At 38.9% G+C, this 22,874-nt stretch overlaps 1 protein-coding gene across 1 annotated transcript in view; it reads right to left on the reverse strand.

Moving 5' to 3' along the window:
- Nucleotides 1-22,874, reverse strand: part of LOC124623180 (nuclear cap-binding protein subunit 1) — a 179,413-nt gene that overhangs the window by 34,280 nt on the left and 122,259 nt on the right. Inside the window, exons 12-13 of the mRNA XM_047148984.1 lie at nucleotides 22,502-22,740; nucleotides 11,058-11,236 (exon numbers count right to left, since the gene is read on the reverse strand). Coding sequence (XP_047004940.1) covers nucleotides 11,058-11,236; nucleotides 22,502-22,740 — 418 coding nt within the window. The remainder of the gene's footprint in view (nucleotides 1-11,057; nucleotides 11,237-22,501; nucleotides 22,741-22,874) is intronic.

The following is a 22,874-nucleotide window of genomic DNA, read 5'->3' on the forward strand; positions in this document are numbered from 1 at the left end:
TAAAAATCCATATTTTATTCTACATGTTTGAAAGTTTTACAGTGTGTAGATAATCCTTTAGGAACAATATTTTCATTTCTCCACACAATTTCCACCCCTCTCAACTGCCTTACGCCATCTTGGAACCAGCGCTTGTATACCCGCACAGTAAAATTCTAGACCAACCTGTTGGAGCCAGTGTCCACAAGAGAGTCTTCATCTTCAAAGCTTGTTCCATCCCAAAGAGATGATAGTCACATGGAGCCAGGTCAGGACTGTAAGGCGAGTGTTTCAGTGTTGTCCATCAGAGTTTTGTGATCGCTTCCATGGTTTTTTGACTGACATGTGGCCATGCATTGTTGGGCAACAGCAAAACATCCTGCTTTTGCCGATGTGGCCGAAAACGACTCAGATGAGTTTGAAGTTTCTTCAGTGTCGTCGCATATGCATCAGAATTTATGGTGGTTCCACTTGGCATGATGTCCACAAGCAAGAGTCCTTCGGAATCGAAAAAAACCGTAGCCATAACTTTTCCAGCAGAAGGTGTGATTTTGAATTTTTTTTCTTGGGTGAATTTTCATGATGCCACTCCACTGATCGCCTCTTTGTCTCTGGTGAAAAATGATGGAGCCCTGTTTCATCACCCGTCACAATTCTTCCAAGAAATTCATCTCCACCATTCTCATGCTGTTCCAAAAGTTCGCTGCATACCGTTTTTCTTGTTTCTTTGTGAGCCACTGTCAACATGCTGGGAACCAACCTGGCACAAACTTTTTTTTAACGCCAGCACTTTCAGTATTCTGCACACACTTCCTTCCCCTATCCCAACGTAGCATAACAATTCGTTCACTGTGATGCGTCTGTCAGCAGTCACCAATTCGTTAACTCCCTGCACATTGCCTGGAGTGTGTGCAGCACAAGGCCTGCCGCTGCGAGGACAATCCTCAATATTGCTGTGCTTGCTTTCATCACGTAACCTGCTTGCCCACCGACTAACTGTACTGCAATCGACAGCAGCATCTCCATACACCCTTTTCAACCTCTTGTGGATGTTTCCCACTGTCTCGTTTTCACAGCACAGGAATTCTATGACAGCACATTGCTTCTGACAAATGTCAAGTGTAGCAGCCAACTTGAAGACATGCTGTGACGGCGCCACTGGTGGGAACAGGTTGCACTAAGTTCAAAAACAAGTGGGAAGGATGTATCTACACACTGTAAAACTGTCACACATGCAGATTGAAAACTGTATTTTTACAAAAATAGTGTGCATTTCTTTTGGAGTGACCCTTGTATTTGAACAGGATTGTAATAAAAGTTTTCATACATCTGGATACCGTATACATACATTAATGCTGCTTTTTAGGTAAAGATAACATTCATTGGGGAAAATCTTCTGCTTCAAAAACCATTACTTCATTCTGTACCCAAGTCAATATCTTATTTGTTTATGAGACACTGTAATGATTTGACACTTGGGTTGCAAATGAGAAATTCCTTCACTGTTCATGTATTAGAATACTGCAGAAAAAAATTACCAGCTTTTAATCAGCTTTGGAGTAAGCTGATGACATTCAGATGAAATGAGAAAGAAAATTAATATAGAATTAAATGTCTAAAAAACAAAATAAATCACATTAAACTGACTTCAGTTGTTATCTTAACAATAAATTACAACAGAAAGACCTGTTTTGGATATAGTACCAACAGACATTACTACACTGCAGATTCAAGAATTGGACTGAATCGTAAGTGTGATCTTTTATTTACATATTAGTTGCTGTTGTTACATATGATGTGCACCCTGAAGATATTGCTGCCCACATTCTCTGTTGCCAAAGAACACCACTACGCAACATTGGGTGAGGCACAGCAAAACAAGATTGGCAGTGAGTGAGCAGAAATTATGTTGTGTTGCCAACCATGGGAATGTATACTGCTCACATTCGGAACTGAACTGACTTTAACATTGGACAAATACTCAACTATAGCATACATTTCTGCAGGATATGCTAAAAGTCTAAATTGGGGCCAGTGGTATACTTATGTGTTTCATGCAGCAATGTTGTCGACACTTACCGTGAGGTATGACAGGAACAATAGGGGGTGTGTCAGCTGCTGGTTCTACGCAGCCAATGAGAGAGCAATAGGCAGACGGTATGCTTGGAAGCAACAGACATTGTAACATTCTCATGTCAGTATAGAAGTGAAATTCACTATGTTTTCGGGGAGGGGTGGGGGTGAGGGGTGGAGGGTGAACAGCTGCTTTCCAAGTCCCATGTGAATCACAACCTCAGAAATTGCAAATTATTCAGGAGAAACAGCCAAATATTTGTGACAATGAAGATATAAGTTTCACTGTTGCCCCATTAGGAGGAGGAGGATGAAAAATAGTGATACCAGAGATGACAGTCTAAGTAAACAATAAACGTAATGAAGATAAAAATTAATGTAAACTGTTTCTTTTTGTTTATTTTATTTCTCCTAGCATTATCAAAATGTAAACAATCAATCAGTGTTATAAGTTTAGAATAGATGTATGTTAACCATTTCGGCATTTGTAATTTGCATTAGTCAGAATATGTTAAAAAATAATTTCTTCTCAAGGAGCCTCTTAAAGAAAGGGATGTTGTCTCATATTCGGGGTCATCTTATAATCAGGTAAATTGGTACTTTAGGGATTTTGATAATCATGCCGGAATGGCACTGGATTTGGTGAGCTTTCAGGAGGCACAAATGTTATCTTTTCCACATTTACTGGCATTTGGAATGGCATCTTGTGGCAATGATGCAAGCTGAGAGCTACCATGCTAGCTGGAGCAGGAGGGTCCAACGGTGACTGCTAGTTAATGGGCAGCTCTTACAGACAGTATGGGGAAAAAAGGGGTTCAGCAGTTGTCCCACTGAAAAATGAGTGGCCACAGTCGCGTGAAACCTTTAACAACTGACGCATTGTTCGGCGGATTGTGGTAAGTTATATGAAAGTTGTGATATTCAGTTACCTGACGTTATCTGAATTCTAATCATAACTATACACACTGGTTCGTACACAAAGTTACTGTTAAGCCAGACAAGTCCTCCGGCCATAGAGTCATAGTGCTACCTGTGTGGAATTGGGGTGCGTCATTAGTGTAATACAAATGTAAGTCAAGATTTTAAACATGGCTGCAACAGCAACTGTTGAAATTCTTCACGATAAAGGATGACAGCCAAAACAGTTGCAGGATAAAAATTTATTAAAATTCTTGGCCAAGGTTTCGGTACATATAAATATACCTTCATCAGAAGTAAAAAATCCTGAACAGGAAGACACTTTCATTAGAAAAGCCTTAGCATCGGAAGTGAGAAACACAAAAGCTTAAGTAACAATGAAATTACCAGAGTAATACAGGCACAAAATCTTTTAGTTACTTACTAAAATTACATCATGCGTGAGTGTCTGGCACATACCACAAGTGCCCTCTCTCGGGGAAACCATCTGCCCTAGTGCTTTCACACTCTTGTCTCGATAGTTCATAGGCGAAGTACTGGTACTAAACTGTTCGCATTGACCCTGTGCCCATAGTCATGTTGTACAAATGGAGAAGATGTCTTAATTATTGATGACGTCTTTGGCACAATTGATTTATTAATCTCCATTGCATGATGTAATTTTAGTAAGTAACTAAAGATTTTGTGCCTGTATTATTCTGGTAATTTCACTGTTACTTAAGCTTTTGTGTTTCTCACTTCCGATGCTAAGGCTTTTCTAATGAAAGGGTCTTCCTGTTCAGGATTCTTTACTTCTGATGAAGGTATATTTATATGTACCGAAACCTTGGTCAAGAATTTTAATAAATTTTTATCCTGCAACTGTTTTGGCTGTCATCCTTTATTGTGACAAATGTAAGTGTAAGGAAGTCTTTTCTGAAGGTATTTGTATGGTCAGTAGCCTCGTATGAAAGTGAAATATGGACAACACGCAATCCAGACAATAAGAAAATGATAAAGAAGAATGTTGAATATTATAGTAGTAGATCAAATAGCAAATCAGGTGGCACAGAAATAACATGAAGGAAAAGAAATTTATATTGCAACTTGACTAAAGGATGGGAGGCAGCAATGTTGTAATGGAAATAAGTGTGGGGGTAAAAATCGTAGAGAGAAATCAAGACTTGAATATGGCAAGCACATTCAAACAGATACAGGTTGTGGTAGTTATGCAGAGATGAAGGGGCTTGCACAGAAAGGACTAACAAGGAGAGATGCGTCAAACCAGTCTTTGGGCTGAAGACAACATCAACAATTTAAATATGTGGTCATTTTTACCATATTAATGGTTAAAGAAGAGATACACTTGATTCAATCTAAGATTAACAACAGATCTAATGCACAGTGAGTGCTGTTCTTACACGAAGACCACAGTGCAATTCGAGGTTCCTGAAAGTAAACCAGAGTGCCAACGGCGAGATTTTTGTCTTGATTTTATTCATAGCAAATGCAGCACTCTCAGGATACTGAAAACTAATGGGTGGAATGTTGGCAACAGCCAAGCTATTACATGATCTATGCATGTGTGTTCAATAATCGACATGGCATTCTGCTTGTCAAACTAATAGAACTAACCTCAATGAAAATTACATGACACAGCAGTCAAATTAAAAGAGAAGAAAGGGAATCACTGACAAACTTAACACTTCATTTATGAAAACCTATAATTGTTCCAAATTTACAGTGATGGTTCAAGCAAGTATATCAGGGGGAAAAAATGAAAGAACAATTTATGTTTCCTGCACAAATGACACATTGCAGCTGATCAGTATGAACTATTGATACGTTTTTGTTATTTTTGTCTTTTTGCCTTTATTTTTTGAGTACCTCCTTTTTCCTCGATCTTCTACTTCTGTGTGGTTTGACTGATGACCATGTTCTCTCTCCATGGAAGTTCACATAAGTTCTCTTTCACTTCTACCACTACACAGCTTTCTGCCCTTTCCCCTATCCTGCTGTTCCAGTACTTCCAGTTTAGACCAGCACTATCACTAATCCTGTTTGTGGCACAAACATACCAATGCAGGATTGTGCTGAAAAAGTATGCAAAGTTGACAGCTCAGTAAACATCTCCATGCCTTTTCTACAACTGTCCTCTACTTAACCTATTAGGCCAAGGTAAGAGGTAGTCCATTCTCATATTTTGTAGCTATGTACGTTGTCACTGCAGCACTTAGATGGTTTTGAGACTTTTGATTACATCTATATTGATAGAATCCTCAGATCATCATGTTTCACTAATTTGCCTAAGTCCTATATCTTCTGGTTGTCTACAGCTCCTCCATGGCGGCTGAGAGCCACATGTCTCTCTCACAATAGTTCTTTAACTCCTTCTTACCCCATTTATCTTCCCATCTGTCCCTACTGCCAGTTTCCTTGACTCTCCTGCCATCTACCCATCAACATTATGGTTGCCGAAGACACGAGTATATTTGGTGTGTGTGTGTGTGTGTGTGTGTGTGTGTGTGTGTGTGTGTGTGTGTGTTTTACTCACACTGGTTTCCGAATCAAAAGAATCCAGTATCATGTGATTTGATTCTGAAAAGTTGCAACCACTGCTCAAGGCTCCATTATGATGCCAGTCAGCCATGTGAGTGCAGACAGCCAAATTTTCTTAACTGTGGAATAACAGGATTACTGTGAACTGTCTGATAATTTTAGGATACAATTTTGGTAAGATTAGTGTATGACTTCAGTACATGCACAGACGGTTAAAAGATCTGATAACAGTGAAAAGGTCACAGCAGCAACTTTACAGAGTTAATATTGCCTGACGATACAGTCAATGATTCTGACATCAGTTGGTCATCAAAAATTCACTCATTATACTTACTTTATTCATTTTTGTCACTAAGTATAGCTATATTTATTTTACGTGTTACGAACATACAAAACTGTATGAATATTAAAAGTTTAGATGGCAAGGCAATACTACAAAAAAAGGGGAAGTTTGAAGATATACATAGAAGGTCTATACGAGGGAAACAAACACTGAGATAATATTACAGAAATGGATGAAGAATTAAGTAAAGATGAGAGGGGAGATATGATACTGCAAGGAGAGTTTGACAGAGCACTGAATAAACTAAGAGGACACAAGGCCCTTGGAGCAGACGACATTCCCGCGTAATTACGGGGATCCTCAGGGAAGCCAGCCGTAACAAATGATTGCACATCAAAATCAAATAATGGAAATTCCATGTAGGAATTTCAACAATGTAGGAAAAGACAGATTGCTAATTGCTGTAAAGAAGACAAGTTTAGTTGCAAACAGCCACAATTAAAAGACCCTTACACGAAGTTTTCAGCCACAACCTTCATCAAACACACAAACAAGCACAACTCGTGCACACATGACAGTCAACTCTGGCAGTTCAGGACAGAATGCAACTATCACGTGGGACAGCAACAGTAATCTGGAGGGGGGGAGGAAGGGGAAGGGAAAGAGGAAGGGATAGTAGTGTATGGATGGGGAGTGTGCAGGGAATAGAATGCCAACAGGTGTAGCATCAGAAGGTTGTGGGGCAGGGAAGTGGAGAAAAGAGGAGTGAAAAGGAGATGAGCAGTGAAAGTTGGGCGGTTGCATTGTCTGAGGGCAGCAAACAAAGAAGATGGGAGACAAAAATGGGAAGGACAAGACAGGACACACGGAGTGTAAACTGTCGGGTGGAGGGTGTGGGGACAGTCTGTTACTGTAGGTTGAGTTATCCCAACGTCATCCTATGGTAACGTACTGTCCCCACATCCTCCACCCAACAATTTATACCCTCACTATCCTATCATCTCTTCCTCATTTTTGTCTCCCATCCTCTGCCAGTCCACCCTCTGTCCCTCCCATCTGTACACTACCATCCGTTCCACATCCCTGCCCCCCTCCAGGCTACTGCTGCCATCCCATGTGACAGTTGTATTCTGGTCTGATCTGCTAGGGTTGGCAAGCATGTGTACATGAGGTGTGCTTGCTTGTGTGCATGAATGGTGTGTGTTTCTCCGCTTCTTTTTTTGCTGATGAAGGCTGTGGCCGAAAGCTTTTAATTGTACCTCTCTGCATCTTGTATTCTTTACGGTAAGGAGCAAATCTATCTTTTCCTACACTGTAAATAATTGCACTTGGTATGTGAGACATATGAGTCAGGTGAAATACTCTCAGACTTCAAGAAGAATATAATAATTAAGAGCTTGGAAAAAAGGCAGGTGCTGACTATTACCAAATCACCAGTTTAATAAGAACTGGTTGTGAAATACTGAGACGAATTATTTACAGAAAAATGGAAAAACTGGTAGGAGCTGATCTTGCGGAAAATCTGCTTCAGTTTCAGAGAAATGCAGGAATATGAGAGCCAATACTGATCATATGACATACCTTAAAAGATAGGCTGATGAAAGGTAAAGTTCTGTTTATAGCTTTTGTTGATTTAGGAAAACGTTTTGACAATGCTGACAAAAGTGCACTATTTTGTGAAAAAAATCATCTAGAGTGAACATCATTTTGGCAATTGCCACTATCAAATCAAAATTCAGAACTTTTAAAACAAGTACAATATTGCAGTGCCTGTGTTCTTTAGAATTACGATACATGCATGTCCGAAGGAACAGGCACTGCAGCAGCTACAGCCATTGTGAAATACACAAAATATACTCGCAGCTGCAAACACGGACAAACATCAACTGTATACTGGAACGAGCACAATGAAAATTTGTGCCGCACCAGGACTTGAACCTTGATTTCCCACTCATCCCGAGGGGTTGCCTTACATCTACAACCTGCACTCGGACACCCAGTCACTTGCTCAGTATTGGAGGTAAATATGATATTGCAGTGCCTGCGTTGTCTGGAAGTAGTCAAGTGCTTGATGACACACAGCTGACATCATACGGAAGTTTGAGTCTGCCCATGAAACATGCTCGGATAGCCTAATTGTAAAGTGACCACTCATGGTAAGTGAGAATTCTGGGTTCGAATCCCAGTCTGGCACAAATTTTCACTGTCATCATTCCATTATACAGCTGATGATTGCCCACATTCACAACTTCAACTTCAAATACAGTTCACATATTTCACAATGGCTGTACCCACAACACTGCTTGTTCCTTTCGGACCCTAGGCAAGTAGTGACTTACCATTAAAATGTGTGCCAAGTACAGGAATATACATAATGGGTGTATGAGTGCAGGTTGTAGACACACGGTTGACGATTGGTCATGAAACGTGCTCCATTCGGCTAATGGTAAAGCAACTGCTCGCAATAAGTGGGAAATCTGGGTTCAAGTTGCAATCTACACCTCATGTAGATTGTGAAAGAATGGTCAATTATATTATTAACAAATTCTTGTCATATAAGTTCTGAGTTTTGATCTGATGTCGGTAATAGCTGAAACAATGTTATAAATAATGCTTACATTAAGCAATCTTGACAGTTTTATTCAGAAAATATTCACGATTGCAGACTCAGAAAAAATTTATTTCATTTATTAATAACGAAATACATTATTCAAAATTCTGAAGGGGGCAAGCATACAGGGCAACTGAAGAGTGGTAATGAAACAATGGCAGAAGTGGGTGAAATGAAAGATGAAAACTACATTTTCAATGAAACTATGTTATAGACTGTGGTACTGTAGCCAGTCGATAACACACAGGGGGCAATTGCTCAGGGTTCAGAGGTTGGCACTAGAGGTTCTGCTGTTGTCCGACAGCGTCAGGTGCCACCTGACCGCCGGCTGCACGAGTGCCGCACCCCCTGAGCTGAGGCACCATTCACACCACATGGATAAAGGACTGCCTGACTGCAGCTTTATCCAGTTCTTGCCCTATTGTCAAGTAGCCCCAATTAGCAGCAGTCAAGGATCATCAAAGTGCAGTCACAACTTTCTCTACACGAGCAGTACATCAGAACTGGCCTCAAGACTTGTGCTCATTTCTGTATTGTGAATTGTTAAACATTCAACTTATCCTGGCATTGTCAAGGACATAAATAAGGATTTCATCAAAGATTTTTTGTACCAGTGTTGAGTATATTACAATACTGCTCTCGGAGCTTGTGTTCTCTCATTCTTTTGATCTTTGCCTCGCAACCCAGACAAGAGAACTTTTGGCAAGCAGATTTTACTTCACAGACCTTTCGCACCCGATACAGAAAAACCATGTAAAAAACAACAACAACAACAACAACAACAACACCATGGCGATGAGACAAGTTGATTGAAATTGTAAGTATGATTTTAGGATAAATATTACAAAAGTTGAAACTGTTTTAACTACAACAGATTATAATTCCTCTGCAGTTACAAGTAATACAAAACACAGTATTAGTTTCCCATACCCTTACCTCTTACTCCTAGTGTATGAATACCCACAATTTAGTATTTCATTGACCTCGGCAGCCAGAGACTGTCGTCATGTGCATACGAGTTGCTTGTGTGTGTGTGTGTGTGTGTGTGTGTGTGTGTGTGTGTGTGTTCTAATTCCAATGAAGACCTCTTTGGCCAAAAGCTTACTTTTCTGAGTCTTTCTGTTGTGCCTATCTACGACTCACTATCTCTACTAATGGTGAGTAGCAACTATCCTTTACATAATCTTGTCATTAAAATGTACATAAATTTTGCGTAAGCTTTGCCACACTGAAAAATCAGATGTAGGTATGCTCAGTGAACTTCAGTAACTTGTATAAAACTGTGAGATTACTTTTGTAAGAAGTCGCGAAATGACTATGGTAATTTTAACCTTAACCTAGTAACCTCTACATGTGTGCAATTAGCTTTAAACTGAAATTATAATCATTATTTAAGAGTCTAATATGGATTCAGTAGTCTGTATTGTCACAGAAAATATTTAATGGCAAATGGTAGAGTGTGTGTGGTGTTTTGTCAGTGTCTTTGATCTCTGATCAGTGTTGGTGAGTGTGCTTTTGTTGAGTGGCTGTGCAGCCACATGAATTAAATAAATACTTTACCTTTTCACTATGCTTAGATTATTTGACTGCATTTTTGTAGTTTGATTTTGTGCGGCTACACAAACTTTACTTAATAAATATTTATTTGATTTAAAATTAAACACACAGGATTTGTCAACATCATTAATCCTACAGGACTTAGCAAGTCCTTTTTTAAAATTATTTGTATGTTTTATGTGCTGATTTGTCTACCTGCCGTGCATGTTAGTACTACATTTCTGAGGTTTGGGTAGGTGCGCCAGCTCCTGATTGAATCCATGTAGTGGATTAATGATGAGAACCTGTATGCCACCTAGAAGTGACTTTTACACAGTTTCCCACATCTGACTAGGTGAATATTGGGCTGGCATCCAAGTCCTACCTAAGTTATATGATTCACAAACATTTAGAAAATGTTCACACACTTCCCCATGGATAAAACACTACACACAGACTGTTGGGGTACACATATCATCTCCCCAGGGAGGGATGGGCATCTGGCTGCACTTTAAATTAACTGCAACACTTCCGATCATATAGTCATTCCAACTCTGGGCAGATGTGAGGCAAAGGCAAAGGCCAAAGCAAAAGCAAAAGCAGCAAAATAAGATTGCGGCATGACTTGGCTATTTAGTTAATAGCATGAAGGATTAATTCTGTATGAAATATACAGGCTTTAAAGCATTTATACACAACCAATCACCCAATCACTTTGATAACAACAAGTCAAGCCAATATATTAGATTGTGCATTGCCCACATCGATAGCTGCCTATAAAACCACCGTTGCACTCATAGGTTGTTGACACTTGCTAGGACATCAAACAATTGTCAATGTGATAGTGGAGGGGAGGGAAGTGTGTGTGTGTGTGTGTGTGTGTGTGTGTGTGGATCGGAGGGAGGGGGGGAGGGGATTTTAGAGGGAGACCAATGATTCATTAGAGTAAGCTGGTTCAAAGGTATGTACACTGCAGTAGTTACTCAGAGATCAAAAGTCTTGCACAGGACAAATTGACACGGAGGGAGAGCTGTGTCGAACTAGTCTTTAAAATGAAGCCAACAACAACAACAACAACAGTACATATAATAACCACTCCAAAAAGTGTTATCGTCTTACTTTGTGAATTCTCCTGTCATTTCTTTTGAAAATATCCAGTTAGCAACAGCTGAACACTCAATTATTTGTGTCTTCAACATCTTGTCTATTAAAACCACCATCATTTGTTGGTGATTCTGCCACAAATCAAACATATTTCGCAGAATACATATCTGAGCTGCTTCAGAGTCTGCCAAAACCTGAAACAAAAATGATATGTTGTGTAAAATGATACAAGTGATTCAAACAACTTAACTATGAGAAACAACAAGCAAAAACAAGGAAAGGCACAAACTTGGGTAATCTACTAGCCTTTTCTAATTTGACATGTTCACACTCATATAACCAGCACACATCCCTGCACAGAGGATGTGCATATTTTGTGTGTGTGTGTGTGTGTGTGTGTGTGTGTGTGTGTGTAAGAGAGAGAGAGAGAGAGAGAGAGAGAGAGAGAGAGAGAGAGAGAGAGAGAGAGAGACTGAACTGGAAACAAATTTGTGTTATTACATGTTTATGCACTATGTATCAATCAGCTACAGGGGAATGGCTGCCTTTGATCATACTGTTTACCTTTTCCATTCTGGAAAATCCATTTCTGTAATGAATTGAGAGAAATATGTGCACAGTGTACTTGGGAGTACACAAACATTATGTGACATACAACAATCCGTTATTTTATAGTTATGAAACATTCCACTAGGCACTGTCAGATCAGTATTTTCTTCGCCAGTTGCCATGTGTTACCTGTATCAAATAACTACTGTTGCCTGAGATTCTTCCATATGTACAACATAACATGTGGGTGTATGGGAAAAGACAGTTAAGAAAACAGTTGTCACCAAATACAACCTCAGAAACCGACAGTCTATTACATTGATAACATGATCCTTGTGCACATTTCAGACAGCAAACATCTATTACTTGCCCTCACAATAACTATTCCTTTAGTTTTTCATTACTGTATTGGTGGTGGAGCAACACCATAAAAAAACTGTGTAACCAATTTATAGGATGGCCCCATTTCTGCCACACAGTTGTGAACATAGCTGGTAATAGCTGACTAGCCTTAATACCATGTAGGTATGGAAGCCAGCTGCTGTTCCTATGAGATGCATGAGGTATATTCTGGTGGTGAGATTTGATTTTCTGATGATTAGAGAAGAACTATTCATGTCCTAAGATAAATAATTTTTATCTTCTATTTTTCTGTCAGCCATGGCCCTGGAGTCAAGGTTTTGTACTAGGTAAACAATCATTAATGTTGTGGTTCTTCATACTCCTGAGACCTAAAAATGATATTTCAAGAAACAAATAAGAAAATAATCAAAGTTCATTAATGTCCTTTTTATATACTTTGCACCATTACAATCATATCATCTTATAAACAGTCTAAATGCTGTACAGACATTAGTTGTTTCTCAACATACACTTCATTCTCCAGATCCACAAGATTACCAATCATACTACTAAAAAATTGAGCAGCACCGAACAATATACCACATTTACCTGACTATGAGATGAAGTTTTCTCCTAAATTAATTATCTGGAAAATATACAGTCATCTTATATTCAAAGATTAAAGTATTGCTACTGAGTTTCATTTTTTTATGTTGTATAGTAGATTAATATTTTGAGGAATTCATAAGGGTTGGAACACGATCAGTGACAGCAGCTTGTCTGAGAAGTACAAGGGCGGATCAAATATAAATGGGATTTTATTTTTTATTTAAGTTCATTTATTGAAAAACTCAAGGCAATAATAATTTATTTTTCCAAATAGTCTCCTGCTTTGGAAAAGCATTTGTCCTAGCGTATGGGCAGCTTTTTGATACTCTCATCATAAAAAGAACTGGGTCATGTCACCAGCCGGTTGCGCACAAAGTCTTTCACACTCTCATCATCTTCAAATCGTTGCCCTCCTAGAGGTTCTTTAAGCGGTCTGAATAAATGGAAATTGCAGGATGATAAGTCCAGGCTGTAAGAAGGATGATCAAACGTAGTCCAGGAGGAAGATGTCTGTCGAATCGACTGATCTCATCTTTTGTGGCGATATGCAACTCTTGTGTTGTTCGACAGTTCACAGTAGTAAGCAGTATTGATTGTGTGTCACTCGTGCAAAAAAATCAATCAGCAAAATGCCTCGCTGATCGGGGGGAAAAAAAAAATGGTTGAAAGAACCTTACCAGTTGACAGTCGAATCCTGGCTTTCACTGGTGCTGCCTCCCCTTACTGGCTTGTTTGGATTCTGGAATGTAGTGGTGAACCCATGTTTCATTGCAGGTGACGATCCGACTCAAATATGCATCACCTTCAACCGCAAACCTTGCTGTAAGCCTCTGCCAGACCTCCAAACATCTCAACTTCAGATTTTCGGTCAAAAGTTTAGGGACCCATCTGGAACACACTTTACGGAACTGTAGGTTGTATGTGATGATTGCTTGACAGCTCCCATAACTGATTCCGACTTTTTGTGCAATTTCTGATATTCTTGCCCATCGATTGTCGTCAATAATGTCTTTAACTGCGTGAATGATTTTGTCTGCAATGCTGGTCTGAGAACAGTGAGCGTGTTGCTGATTTTTCCCATGTTCTAGTCCTTCCTTGAAAATTTTATGCCAGGCAAACACATACGTCCTCAATAATGTTTCATCACCGAACTGTGCAGTCAATCTTTGGCAAATTTCCACCACTGTAACTCCTTCACGAGCATGCACCTGTTGCTCAGACATTGTGAGTGTTACTGGTGAAACAGCAGCAAGTATCTAACAGCATGCTCTCCTCACTTCTAATGGTCCCACCTAAGGATAGCAGAAGTGCGGGGCCAGTCCTGCCAACTGTTGATGTTCAGGAACAAAAAAGCTGTTTATATTTGATCCCCCCTTGTAGGATGAATGTGTGGAGGGGAGTGGTGAGGGGTCAGCAAATTTTGCTGTGCTGCCAACCATGGGAATGTACACCACATACCCTGCCTTTTTATGAACTTCTACCACATTTAAATTGCAGTCTGCCTGAAGCCATTTGTGATATGAATTGAACTTACTTTAAAACTGGACAAACACTGAACAATAATAACCATTTCTGACAGAGATGGTAAATATCTATATATGCATGATAGAAACAAAAGAGAGTATGTCAGGTGCTGGATCTACGGAGTCAATCAGAGAACAGCAGCCGGGTGACATGTCTGGAAGCAGGTGTGGTGATGTTGGTGGTCGTGATGGCGATGATTAAAAATAGTGATACCACAGATGACTGACTTCAATAGTAAGCAGAAACCAAGTGAAGATAAAAATTAGCATAAACCTTTCTTGTTTACTTTATTCCTCCTTGCTTTATGAAAATGCAGAAATCAATAACCAGCAAAAGTTTAGAATAGGTATAATGTTAACTATTTTTAGGTAGATACTTTATATCAATAAAACAGTCTGCAATTTTGATTAGCCAGAATACGTTAAAATAACAATTTCCTCAAGGAGCCTCCTAAAAAGGGATCTTCATACATTCAGGGTCGTCATATGCTCATGGTACATTTGTATGAAACAATGAGCTAGCACTGGAAAAACATAGAATGGACGTAAATTAAATGAAACACTTATGATGATAAACAACAGAAAAGTTTGTATGACTGTATGTTACTCTTTACATTGTTGTTGTTGTTTTGGTCATCAACCCTAAGCTTGGTTTGATGCAGTTTTCCATTCTATTCACTTGCCAACTATTCTCTTCATTTCAGGATAGCTGCTGAATCCTATATCATCAATGATTTGCCTATGTACTTATACCTAGGTCTGACCCAGTCATTTTTTCCTCCCACCATTTCAACAACAGTATTCAGCAACGAATGACTCATCTCGCAATTTGTGCCCAACCACTCTCTCTCTTTGATTTATTATATTATTTACTATACTTATGTTTTTAAATTGTCATTTGGTGTTTGTGTGATTTAGCCAGCATTACATTATGTAAGTGATGAATCTGATAACTAAAACAAAATTGAAGGGATATACGAGGGCCGTTCAGAAAGTAACCTCCGGTTGATTTAAAAAAATACACCAAGTTAAATAAAAATATTTTAATATATACATCTTACAACTACATCTTTGCACTATTTTTCTACATAGTCTCCATAGCGATTGAGGCACTTATCGTATCTCTTCACAAGCTTTGAAATTCCTTCTGCATAAAAATCACCCGCTTGTGCCTGGAGCCAGCCTGTGACCGCATCTTTGAGCTCTTCGTCGTCATCAAACCGCTGTGACCCGAGCCATTTCTTCAAATGCATGAAGAGGTGATAATCACTTGGCGCCAGGTCTGGGCTGTAAGGTGGATGGTTGATAACGTCCCACTTGAAGGACTCAAGAAGGGCCGTTGTTCTGCGAGCAGAGTGAGGACGGGCGTTATCATGCAAAAAAGCGATACCGGAAGTCAGCATACCACGGCGTTTGTTCTGTATAGCCCGTCGTAACTTTTTTATTGTTTCACAGTACACGTCTTGATTAATGGTCGTACCACGTTCCATGAATTCAACCAACAACACCCCTTTGGCATCCCAAAACACCGTTGCCATCAGTTTTCTGGCAGAAAAATCTTGCGAGGCTTTTCTTGGTTTGGTAGGCGAATTTGAATGTGCCCACATCTTTGATTGTTCTTTTGTCTCAGGGTTCACGTACTTAATCCAGGTTTCGTCACCGGTCACGATTCTGTTTAACAATGGTTCTCCTTCATCCTCATAACGTGACAGAAAGTCTAATGCAGAGGCCATTCTTTGAGTTTTGTGGTGGTCGGTAAGAATTTTGGGCACCCATCATGCACAGAACTTACGGTAACCCAATCTTGCTGTCACTATCTCGTACAAGAGAGTCTTAGAAATCTGTGGAAAGCCAGTAGACAACTCCGACATTGAGAAACGTCGATTTTCACGAACTTTTGCATCAACTGTCTGAACGAGTTCGTCAGTCACCAATGATGGTCTACCATTCCTCTCTTCATCATGAACGTTTTCTCGTCCACTTTTAAATAAACGTACCCATTCACGGACAACTCCTTCACTCATAACTCTTGCTCCGTACACGGCACAAAGCTCACGATGAATAGCTGCTGCAGAATATCCTTTGGCTGTAAAAAACCTTATGACAGCACGCACTTCACATTTGGCGGGGTTTTCTATTGCAGCACACATTTCAAACTGCCACAAAAACTAAACTAGCGCAGGTACGACGTTCACTCGACCACGGCTTGATGCCGACTGACCTGTTGAGTGCGTGAACGCACAGATGGCGTCGCTACTCCCCCCACAACCCGCACTGTGACCAATCGGAGGTTACTTTCTGAACCGCCCTCGTACATAGTACAGGGTACAGGCCTTCATGATGATACATCCAATGACATATGCAGGTTACAATCTTCTAAAAAATTCATGAAGACTTTGTAAATTGTTGCACTTTCTGATGTGAACAGTGGTGATTCTAAGGGGAACTGGCTTTTTGAAGAGCATATTCATTCCATTGATCAATTACATAGTGCCAATATCACTTTAAACATTAGCATAAATGGCCAGTTTCCTATTCTTCTAAGTGGCCAATCTCCAAAGTGTTAAACTGGCCTTGATCAATTTAATTCATCTTACTCTGTCTCTCCCTCTTGCCCTTGGACTTGGTTTCTATTGTTTTTTCCATTCTCTTCACATGTCTAAACCATTTTAACCTGATCTCAATTCAATCATTCAACTTTTTTACTCTGATTGACTTCCAAACACTTCATTCTTTTTTTAACAGGCTCCTGTAACACCACATTTCAAATGTACCTAGTCATTTCATTACTGCCCTCCCCATGTTTCACACATATACACATCTGTGCTTCAAACATAGCTTTTAGGAATATTTTTCTGGTCTCAAGATTTATAGTTTTTTTCTTAGGAGAGGAAAAACTTCTTAGCCAAGATCACAATAAAACACTGTAATGTGGATGACTGGTTTCAGTATAACTATGTTACCGTTATCAGATCCGTAATAACATTACAAAAGGTGTTACAACCTATTATACAACTAATGCCAAATTAACCCATAGGTGAATCAATGACAACATATCTTCATGCAGGTTATGATAAACATTTTGTGCCTGATATACACAAAATCTTTGCATTAAATCTCCAGATGCACAACATATGACATGAATGATGTATTGGCATGTCAAAAATAAAAGTTAAAATTACTATGTACACAAATCACCACAACATTGCTTCCATATGACCACATGTCATGCCTACTAGGGCGCCACAAGAACTGACTGTCAACAGCCAATGCATGAGATGAACTGCCACCAAGTATGAGAGGTGTCACTGCAGTGGATAGTTTCTACCATTAAAAGTCAAATATGTAATTTAAAACCAAGCATGATTCCAAATATAAAAAGTTCTGAAATGCCAAAAAACTTTTTGATTATTTCTCCCAAACAAAACATAGTTAAGACATCCCATACATCATATTTACAATCAACACATTATATCATTACATAACTGCAAGTACTCGCATGACAGCATAGTTAAGCAAGTGCCAACATAAATACTAAAAAAATTAAAACTTTTTTTAATTGAACATTATAAAAAGAACTCAGATTGAAAGTCAAAATACTTTTAGGAACTTATTAAAATAAGTGGTGTTCAACCCAAAGTCTGGAGCTAGTGCAACTAATATTAAAATTATATTATCATAGAGCATGACACAATGCTTAGAGCACGGAAAAATTAGGCAATGTGATTACCCATATCAGGCCCATAATTACTTTGGGGCATGCCAACAGAAAGCGACCAAAAGCAGTTACAGTTTGCTTCTTAGATTGAGCACATGGACATCTGTAGCCAAATAATACTGAACAACAAACAAAATGTGATCCCGTATTACAGCCTACGAAAGCTCATTCATTTCATTATATGAATATAATTTAAAAACTAATATATAACAATGCCTAGGAATATTGTCATGTAGCCAACTATCTGTCTTCATCCATTAACCTACACAAAGGCAATCCAGTATGGATGGAACTTTGAATAACTCACAGGACACACCAGAGATCTAGCATGGGTTCAAATAATGAATACTAAAACACTTGGAAGCTACCTTTATTAAATACTGTGTTTTATTGCAATCTTGAGGCTAAGAAGTTTTTCTTCTCCTAAAGCCCCTTCACACACAGTACGAGTAAACTAAGTAATTTATATTCTTATGTGTTGGCAGCTGTTTATTTTTATTGCAACCATCCTGCCTTGTGAAATCATTGCTACTTTCTTTTTCTTGCATTTCCTTCTTTATATTATATTTCTGAGATAGCAAAATTCATCACTTCAAGAGATTGCAGCCCTAGTTTAAAATTTAGCTATCGAGTATGTCCACTTGCTGCACACCATCCTCATAGTTTTGTTTTTGCTTACGTGCACACTGTAGCTGACAACTGCCACACTTTCTATTTCACTAAGCAGCCAGCTAATTCTTGATAACTTTGGCAACCACTGTTTACAATCACCATCAAGCAATTTTTTGCCCACGACAGACAACTCCTGCAATGCATGATAAACCATTAGTTTCCTCACTGTAAAAATGTAAAAATTAAATATCAGCAAAACAATGAGAAGTCCTCCCATTATACCTTCCCTGATTCTGACCTTTGGCACACTTCCGTCAATATCGACTATTTCAGTTTGATTCACATAAAAAGAAAATGGATTACCATTCTATCCCTGTAGTTTATAGCGCACTGCCTAAGAATGGAAAACATTTTATTTCAATCCCCATTATAAAAACCCTTCTCCAAATTTATCCGCAAACTATGTTTCCCTATTTTTCTTAAATCTGTCATCTACTAGTAGCTGGAGGACTAAAATTTTTCATTGACTGCCCCTACTTCTAAAATTAAACCTACCCTCTCCTAACCCACTTTCAATTTTCTCTTCCATTTTGGAAGAGAATTTAAGAATTTTTTGTACTTGTAGTGCTGGGTGGCACAGGGGAAGTGGAAATTTTGAAGTAATGTAATTGGCACAAACAAACAAACACAGGAAAAATACTTTTTACTGGTGAAAGTGCATGTATAAAGTATGCCATTTATGTTTTAATTACAAACTGTCTCTGTTCTTAAAGATGACATTAGAAAGATACGCTCCCTTTTGGCATTCAATTAATAACAGCCCATTATGGACACTCCAGAATGCTCAGTGTGGCGTCTCTCAGGGAATGACAGTGATTTTGTCTTGAATCTTCTGTTTCTGTTCACAGACAGTTGCAGGGTGTGTGTACTTTACAATATCCCCGTAGGGGACATCACACGCACTAAGATCAGAGGATCTCCCAGGCCACGGAATGTCACCACTACGTGAAATTGTGCACTTTCCACACAATTCGCGAACATCTTCCATTAACTGTTGAGGAATACGTGGCACAGCTTCATTCATTTGGACACAAGTGTTTTTGATGCTAAGCTCAAGCAGTGTAATGAATGTTTCTAGCATACCAAACAGCGACTGGATGTTACTGTTGTTGTGTTGCCATCCTCACATTCAAAAATGTAAGGGCCAATGACACCATGACATGATATGGCAGACCACACAGTCGTCTTGGCAATATGTAATGGACGCTTATTAAACTCACAAGGATTTTCCCATGTTCTGTAGCAGAAATATGATTTATTAATTTAGTATCTATACAGGGGTGACAATGCCACTTCACTACACAGTCAGTAAGGATACTTCACGGGCCAACAGTGATTTGATAATAGCCAGGGAACAGAACCCCATGCAAGGGAAATGAACTAGCCATGTGAGTTGATCTACAGGAAGCAGAGCGTCCGAATCTGTGTCGAAATGAGCACTGGAGAACTCAAGAACGCAACTGGCATGGACAGCTAATCGCTAAACACTCAGCATGATTCACTACGTGAGGGTGGCCGTGGCTGAAATCCAGGTAAGCAATGGCCCACATGGCGTACTGCTATTTTTTTGAACGCGAGGATGGCACTACAACAACGGTAATGTCCGCACACTATGTTGATATGCTTGAAAAATTCTTTACATTGAGACAGCTTGATCTTAACACTGAAAACACATGTGTTCAGATGTATGGAGCTGTGCCATGAATTGCTCAACAGTCCATGGAAGCTGTTCACGAATTGTGTGGTAAGTGCATCATTTCACATAATGGTCACATTCCTTGGCCTGTAAGATCCTCTGATCTTAGTGCGTGTCATTTCTTCCTGTGGGAATATCTTAAAACCAATGTGTTAAACGCACAGAGTTTAGCACATAAAATCCTTCGCCCACAGATCTGTCCATCCTATGTGTCGTGTGTCCTTGCTGGCAGGTTTCTGCAGTCTCCTGCTGCATTACCCATACCAGCTCTTATGCCTCCGTTGTGATGTCCGCTGGTGGGGATACTAAAGTTAACATATCTGTTAAGATGGAAGGATGCTTCATCTGACAACAGTAGATTATGAAAATTAGTGTCCTCTTTGAGTTTAGCCAACACCCATTCGCTTAACTCCCTATACGACACAGGGTCCTGTGGATTTAATTGCTGTACAATTTGTAACTTACACACGTGCAACTTTAATTTGTGAAGTATTCTTCATATGCTATGGCACCTAGTCTCTAGTGCAGATGCTTATTGTTAAATGGAGTAGTGAGGGCTCCTCTTGATGGAAACTCGAGCAGCTGCAATGTTCTCTGGGGTAAGTATCATTCAAATCACACCAGGTGGCTCCTTTTTCAAGGCTGAACCAGTGTCTTCAAAATACATACCCATGTTGCAATTGCATGAGTACATGGGCACATCTGTGACATCCTAACTGGTAATGCTGTTGAAATACCCTTTGCACAGCAATCACACGATCATTCTGCATGTAAAACACTCTCACAGAAACCATCACTCAACCGCTGCATGGTTACTAAATGGCAATGTGTTCACAACTACTATACACTGGTTCCAAACATCTACTGGCACTACAGTGTAGAGAACAGTAATGTTCAAAATTTTCCATTTCCCTGCACCATCCTGTATTAGACTGAGCGTGCAATAATATTAATATATGTCAACTCTTGCATCTTCTGAAGTGTAATTATTACATTATTTCCAAATTCTAATAGAATTTCACTAGAATCCTAAATTTTATTCATGAGCTTTTCTAGTTTTTGCCCTGCTTTTAGGTCTGATGCCTGCAAGAGTTCACTATTTGTTCACAAATACCTGAACATTTGATTCTTTCAAGATTCTGAAAATCATTTTGAAGTTCAGAGAACAGCACTACATCTTCCCTATTATCTGCTTGCACTGTCTCTTCCCTATTATCTTCTTGCACTGTGCCTTCATTTTTAATTCATCTAATTTATTCTAAGCTTCTGTAAGCATTGTTCCCACCCATCACCTAATTTTCTGCTTCCATTACTCAATTGCATTTTTCTGACTCTTACCAGTGTGCTCCCTAATGACTCTTTATTAATACATGTGCAGCATCTGTATTACCCCGTTTCGATGTTCACATACATCTATCCTACATCAATTCTTTTTGATTTTTATACACTTTGGCTAATGTCATTTGAGTGCCTCTAATCTTGCCGTTTCCTTTTGATATTTTTCATTATCATTATTTGTTTATCATTATCAATATCCATGGCTGCCTCCTTTTTGCCTTGATCAATATCAATAACTTCTCTACTGCTTCTTTTACACATCACCTGTTTTCAACATGAGTAACTGCTCAAAGTGTCAGTATTTTTAAACTTACCTAGGCTCCAATATTTCACTCCCTCCAATTTCAATTGGTTCTCTGAATTATACTTCCTTTTATGAGAGAGCTTGTCTTACCTTTGTAAGACAAAAGATAAGCACAGAACAATAGTTATGTGGTAATTACAACATACAACAGCATCAGCACAAAGAATATTACAGAATTTCAAGTTTAAAATGCCAGGAATTTTGTCACCGCCAGGAACAGTGGAAAGAATACATAGAGAAAAAGAACTTATAGAAGATTAAAACATAAAATTTTACACCACTCTAGGCCAATTTAGATGCAACAGGATAGAAAGCTATTGAAACTCCTTTTACTTTTTGATAATTTTTGCTGAAATTTCAAAATAGATTATTATTTACTACACAAGAATTGTTTGATATCATCTTGATAGCTATTTTGAACAGAATATATTAAGCAGTGCTTGAGTAATGAGGCTGATTCACATTTTGCAGAAAAATTTTTTCTAGCAGTTTACCAAACAAATTTTAAAAAATTTCTTATCAATTCATCTGTAAGTTTGGTTTCCATAACATTTTTTCTGAAAATACTTTCAACTATATAGTATCAAATAAAAAGTTGTAAATACATTGGCAAATGTGTCCATTCATAAATCACGGTGTATTTTCTCCTCTTTGATACGACATGAATACTTCTGAAAGGGAAAAAAGAACCAGTAAACAATTATTTACCTTAAATACATTATGAAATTTTGACAGGGCAGCAAATGAATGTGAGAAACTCTTCGAGCCCAGATTAAGTAATGTTTGCACAAAGACATCAATCTTCAGAGGATTAAATCTCGATTCGCTATCTTCTTCTGGGCATGGATTTGGTAGATCCTTTAGTACATTCAGAACCTCCTCAGGGGTACATTTCTGTCGAATAGAGACTACCAGCTGATGAGCAGCCGTGGTCCCAGGCAGCGACGCTGTGAAACAATGCAAACTCAGATCACTGATATCAGGTTTTCAACAACTTCTAGCCTGGTCAGTCTGCTGAAATGTATCACTCAATTTGTTCACAATAACCAGATTATATTTGCTTCTCTATAGCTTCATAGTC

This window comes from Schistocerca americana, chromosome 7 (assembly GCF_021461395.2).
Source record: "Schistocerca americana isolate TAMUIC-IGC-003095 chromosome 7, iqSchAmer2.1, whole genome shotgun sequence".
Lineage (NCBI taxonomy): Eukaryota > Metazoa > Arthropoda > Insecta > Orthoptera > Acrididae > Schistocerca > Schistocerca americana.